At 38.4% G+C, this 6,934-nt stretch overlaps 1 protein-coding gene across 1 annotated transcript; it reads left to right on the plus strand.

Moving 5' to 3' along the window:
* The first annotated feature begins 5,835 nt into the window (after positions 1–5,835).
* LOC122023189 (mannose-specific lectin-like) lies at positions 5,836–6,276 on the plus strand. The gene has a single exon (XM_042581272.1). It carries the CDS (start codon positions 5,836–5,838, stop codon positions 6,274–6,276), a length of 441 nt encoding a protein of 146 aa, XP_042437206.1.
* Positions 6,277–6,934: the final 658 nt, after the last annotated feature.

The following is a 6,934-nucleotide window of genomic DNA, read 5'->3' on the forward strand; positions in this document are numbered from 1 at the left end:
CTAGGCACGACTGTGTGGCATGGAAGAAGGGACTGTGTGACTCCTTAATAAAAAGGGAGTAAGATCCCCTTTTTAAGGGGAAAGAGATGTTTCCTTTTAAGAGACCCTCAAGGTCCATTTTAGAGGCGTTTTTGATGATCTACCCATCATTCGAGGCTATTTTCATCGTTTTATCCACCATCCAAGCAAGGATTTCATCCCCAGACATCAAATTTCATCTCGCTAAGCATCTCTTTCTTCCTACTCTTCAAATGGATTGTAAGAATGCTTACCTCTTCACCTTTGGGTTGTAATTTCATTGCTATGGAGTAGATTCTCCATATTTTAGGGTGTAGGGAGTAATTGTGATATGATTTTGATGTATTAACTTCAGATTTGCCCATTTCCTTATTAAATGACATGTTTATACCTTGTTCCTACTTGATTAAATGTGTGTGTGGTAATTGAATGCATATATGTGATGTTTGATTAAATGGATGTAAAGGATTTGACAACTTGTAGAGGAAAAACTCTAGATTATATGATTGCGGGACTCTTAGTGACAGAGAAGATCCCTCTAAGCAGACTTTCTAGTGCTATTCTATTTAAAGGAGGTCAATTTTCTACTAGGGATTAACTAATTAGATTTTAATGGATTTTTTCTAATTTAATGTTGACTTGAGTAATCTATACTCTATGACTGGGGGGGCCTTAGTGCCAAAAGGGTATCCCTCTCAACTGGACTTTCTATATTACCTTTTCATTTAATAGCGTTGAAATCTAACAGGGCAAACACTCTGGTACGAACTTCGTGGGTTCACATCGTTATTTGGTTAGAATCCCTACAAGAACATAGACATAGAGGCAAGGAGATAAACAACTCATAGAACATCAACTGGCATCATGATTAAACTAAAATTGTAGAATTGTTTCCCCAAACTAACTCTTCCCTCTTTGATTGCTTACCTTTCCTTAAGATCTCTCTCTCTCTCTCTCTCACACACACACACACACTTACTCTCTAGTTCTCAAGCTCACACTACTTTTGATCGTTAAGATAACTTATTTTGTAGGCTTGACTAGTGTTTAATCAACAGTCCCCGAGAATTGATATTTTTATTACTTGACTATTTTACTATGCACTTGCAGTCAGACAATACACTATCCTCTAAAATTATCAAGAATTGAGTTAGTCAACATTCTCAAAATCCTTCTTTTATAGCCTTTAGGTCAGGGTTGATTTTAGCCTATTATTCCACTATTCATCACCATTAGTCGATTACTCCATTAAATTCGACTATTGCACTTGTAGAGCGGCCTTTACCAACTCTAGTTAGACCATGAACAGTCGACTATTACTTTTCATCAGTCGATTGATATCCAAAATAATCGAGTGTCAGCAATTGATTGATTCCAATGACTTGAGTCTTTGCAATCAAGTTTAAAACATTTTATTTGTTGCTATAGTGTCATCATTCAACTATAATTGTTCTTTAGTCAATTGATTTAAGATCAATCAAGTTTCAAACTTTCTTTTCGCTACTACAATGTCATCGGTCGATTGTTACCATAGTAAAAAAAGATTATAACAAAAACCTTGAACCTTAAATACCATAGCAAAAATATTGTAGCAAACCCCTAAACCTTAAACATTGTTTATAATGCTAAAAACATTGTTCACATCGAATGCCCTTCTGCCAAGGAACTCTCATGTCTCTATAACTTCCTCGTATGAATAGTATAGATCAACCCTGATTTACTAGGGCCTCATTCATGTCTAGTATCTCATTGACTTTAACCTATCAAGACTTCCTCATTGCATAGCATCCGATCAATCTTGATCTAAACAAACTTAATCGATCATTGCCTTGACATGGTATGTCTTCTCATCTTGTTCCTAACATCCAATTAACCTTGATTTGTCCGGACTTCACTTTCTCAAGCCTAACATTTGATCCTCTATTACCTGTTAAGACTTTCCTCATTAAAAAGTGTTCAGTCAATCTTAATCCTCTTGAACTTCATCCTTACTAACTTCTTGTTAGACTTTAAACTACCAAGTATCCGATCAACCGTGATCCACTTGGACTTCTCCACTATCAACTATTTGGTCAACCTTGATTTAATTAACTCTTCGATCTATTCAACAAATATATTGATTAACTGTCAAGTATTCGATTAACTTTGATCTACTTGACGTCTCAATCAACCAACTAACATATTAATCAAATATCGAAACTCAACTAGAGTCAACCAAGCATGATCAATGTTCACCAGAGGTCGATTGCACCAATGATCACCCTCATTATGATATTTGATAATATGTTTAACTTAGACTAACTCATTAGTCCATCATCCTACTTCATCTTTCTTCTCATGCAAAAACATAAAAGAAGGTTTACTAATTTAAACTCTTCATTCTCTCACATACATCAAAAGACCTCTTCTTAAAATCCATTCACTTCTTTCATTCCAAACTTTCAACGTCACAATGAAAGTTTCCTACCTTCCATTTTCACGTACCGGTGCTCAACCTTGAACAACAATCCTTCAAAAATACATATCTCCTTCTTTCATACTTAAGTCATGCTTTTATTGTATTTAACTAATGTTTATTTGATCATAAATATAAATATAAATATAAATATAAACATTTTTCTAAACTTACGGGTAATAATATTCTTATACATTAGGAATAATAAAAAATATTATTTGTCTAAGATTTATAATTTTAACTAACATTTTAATTATTTTATTTGTGTCAATCGTTGAAATAACAAAGTGAAAATTTCTAATTTTTATCTGAAATATAATATATATTAATCCATAGAATATACATATTTGACTAAATTCAATCACATTTATATCCTTCTAAAATCTGATTAATGCGTAATTAATCACATTCATACATGACAATTGATCTCGTTCAGAAGCTGAGTCGGACAGAGGTGAGTTGTGCTATCCTTGAGGTTGACGGGAAGTCGTTGCGAAGCCTGGTCGATCTGACACCCGTCGGAAGAGCTCACACAGGCGGATGACGGGGGATGATGACGCGAGGACTCTGCGCACACTTAGACAAGCCGCCTCACGTTAGAGACCAAGAACCAGGGAAAAAGTCCTTGGGTCAGACCCTCCGACGCTCAAGTCAAGTACTTTTTCCCCAGAAACATAGAGAAAGGACGAAAAGTAAAAGACGAGTGTGAAAAGACGAGCGAGCTTACCTACGTAAGGGAAGCTTCCCTTTTTATACTGCAATGGATGCTTCTGGAGTCTGACGGGTGTTAGGGAATGTCGGATGTCAGGCTTTGTCTGGCGGTAAATAACACGTGGTGTCCTCCTATAGGTCTAGGAAGGAATCAGCGGGTGGTGAGCACCAGACCATTAGCATATTCTCTGACAGGCAGTGATTATTCCCTGACAGGTTATTACGATTCCCTTGCTTGCTTGTCGTGTAGTGTATGCTTACCCCGATCTATTAACCCTGGACTGGGTCCCTATGCTTGCCGGCCTCGCTCTGTGGGGTGTAGACCTATATTTCCTAACCTGTGTTTGCCGCTTCACAAATCCAGATCTGTACATCCAGCCTTGTCCTGCGTGTCCTGTCTTGTGAACTCCTGTCCTGCATTACCTTATATCGTGACCTATATGCCTTGATTTGGTTCCTCTTATCCTACGTCCCGACCTGTACGCCTCCGTCTGATTTCGTCTGTCCCGAATTGTACGCCTTAGTTCGATTCCGTCTGTCTCGACCTGTAAACCTTATCCCGATTCTATCTATCCCGACCTATACGACTCCATCCAATTCTGTCTGTCCCGACCTGTACGCCTTCATCCATGTGTCTTATGCCAGAAGTCATGATCTGTATCATTAGCTGGAACATCTCGACCTGCACGTTTTGGTCCCTGTGTTCTGTGTCGCAAGGCTATAAATCCTGACTTGTACCCTTGGATTACACATCTCGACCTGTACGCTTTGGTCCATATGTTCTGCGCCTCAAGGCTATAAACTTGACATGTATCCTTAGTTTGTACATCCTGACATGTACGCTTTGGTCCAGGTATCCTGTGCTGCAAGGCTATAAATCCTGACCTGTATCCTTGGTTGGTACATCCCGACTTGTACGCTTGGGTCCATATGTCCGGTATTGCAAGGCTATAAGTCCTGACATGTATCCTTGGTTTGCACATCCCGACCTGTACGCTTTGGACCATATGTCCGGTGCTGCAAGGCTATAAGTCCTGACCTGTATCCTTGGTTGGCACATCCCGACCTGTACGCTTTGGTCCATATGTCCGGTGCCACAAGCCTATAAGTCCTGACCTGTATCCTTGGTTGGCACATCCCGACATATACGCTTTGGTCCATATGTCCGGTGCCGCAAGGCTATAAGTTCTGACCTGTATCTTTGGTTGGCACATCCCGACTAGTACGCTTTGGTCCATATGTTCGGTGCCGCAAGGCTATAAATCCTGACATGTATCCTTGGTTGGCACATCCCGACCTGTACGCTTTGGTCCATACTTCCTGACCGGTACGTCCCGATCAGTCCAAACTCTTACCTGCCCTGTAGACCCGACCCATGAATGCTGCTTACGTCCCCCCTGGGTCATCCTGTAATCTGAACCTTTGACCTCCACATAGGCAGGACTTTTGACCACCACGTAGGTGGACTTTTGACTATTACATAGGCTTGACTTCTGACCGCCACGTGAGCTTGACTTTTGACTGCCTCGAGAGCTTGACTTCTGACCACCTTGAGGGCTTGACTTCCGACCATGTCCGCTATCCAACCCCACCATCATGCACCGTATCAACAACTATACTTAGTCACTCTATATAAATGTCAATTATTTGCTGCTCAAACAAAAAATGAACATCAAAGTATAAAACAAGCATAATCTTATATATGTGTTTACAAATAACATAAGACCTCAAGATATAAATAATACTCAAAGATTATTTTGTTGTGAGTCATCCATACTTGATAAATGGCACAAGTTAGATATCTTCTCTTTACTTGGTTCTGCAACAAGGATCCTCTTGTTTCTTTATGCATCCATTTGTTGATATCTTTAGTGTCAATGTAGCACGGTTGATTAATTTTAATCCGATGCTCGATATGCTCTCATATGTATTTACTATGCCGACATTTAAAAAGCAGGCACTTCAACTTGTCTCCAATTCATTACTACTTAAATCACAATCATCAATTTTCAATAAAATTTGTTGTCTTTTGTTAATAACTTTTTTTATATAATGTATCGATATGAACGGTTAGAAATATATGAGTCTCATTTCCAGTAATGTGGATGAGTTGGCAGGATAAACGTTCTCTAAAAATTAGGCCAATATTATAAGTGCGTGCCTCAATAATTTAAACAATAATCTCCCAATGACCACTATGTTTTAAGATAATACTCCACAGGATTATACTCAATAATCCTGGATAATGGCATTTATTGTCTAGTTTTGTCTTACTCTACAAATCAATGATAAGTTATTTACTTTTATTATCGACGGCACAACCACAACTTCATATGAATTTTATTGTAGTGAAGGGGACTGTTATATATATAGTAATTTCTAATGCTTCAATTTTAATAAATAAATTTATGTAAAACAATTCTGATATATAGTTATTTAACCAATGATATAGATCCATTTTAATTACTCAGATAAAAATTAAATAGTAAGATCCGATGATTGAATCAAGACCATGTACTACGAACAATGTTTTTGAGTTTTAAGTCCCATAAATTGCCCTCCTCCGCATCTATAAATAGACGGGTCTTGCACGATACTAATCAAGTAATCACTTGAGTGAAGTGAGTGATATATCCGTAGCTTCATTAACCATGGCTGCCCTTGTCATGCTTTCTGCTACTGTCATCCTCGGCCTCCTCCTGCCTTCCTCCATGGCCAACAACGTTCTCTTTGGTGGTGACAGGCTGAACACCGGAGAATCCCTCAGAGAAGGGAACTTTAAATTCACCATGATGCCCGACTGCAACCTTATGCTGTTGGACAACCGCCAGGCCGTGTCGGTGGCCTTGTGGGCCTCCAACACCAACGGCCTAGGCAGCAACTGCTTCGCCCGCATGCAGACCGACGGCAAATTCGTCATCTTCAACGACAACTTCAACAAAGTTTGGTCGAGCAACACTCACGGCCAGGAGGGCAAGTACATCCTCGTCCTGCAGCGCGACGGCCACGTCGTCATCTACAGCCGCCCTATATGGACCATCCCTGAGGATGAACCCATGAACAGGAAGATCGCCATGGTGACTAAGAATTAGTTGGCTTCACCACGAAACCATGCATGGATAGCTAGTAAATAAAAAAAGAATAAAATGAAGCGAGGCATAAATAATTAGCAACATGCATGGTACTAGCTAGCCTCGTTTTAGGTTGTATGAACTGTTAAGTTGCTGTGAGTCGATCACCTTAATTATCTACTTGCTCTGCTCCTTTTTTTTTTTAAGTTGAATTGCGTTGCAAAAAAAAACAATTAATTAAAGAAATATAATAGCACATACATATAAATTGAAAAAATAAAATTAATACAAGGTGGAATCTAATTAACCTTCCGGCTTTGATAATATGAAACAATATTAATATCGGCTAACGTTTGAGATTTCGGAGAAGGTGTTTTATAATTTTAGAGACAACCTACAATTGAAATACAGAATAAGCTAAAACACTTAATAATTATTCAAATATATAGAACATTATCATCGTCCAAATAACAAATGATAATTAAATCTTCTAGGATATATACTTGCAAGTATTGAGATCGATGACCTTGATAGAGGGTGGCTGATGAATAGTAATTTGTGATTTTATGTTCGTTTTCGAATATAATGTCGTGTTTGTCTATAATGTGTTAGTATGCAAAGGAGAGAATAGAAATAACATACAAGGTAAAATACCGGCACAACTTATCAATTTAATATA

The sequence above is a fragment of the Zingiber officinale genome, chromosome 9B, assembly GCF_018446385.1.
Source record: "Zingiber officinale cultivar Zhangliang chromosome 9B, Zo_v1.1, whole genome shotgun sequence".
Classification (NCBI taxonomy): Eukaryota; Viridiplantae; Streptophyta; class Magnoliopsida; order Zingiberales; family Zingiberaceae; genus Zingiber; species Zingiber officinale.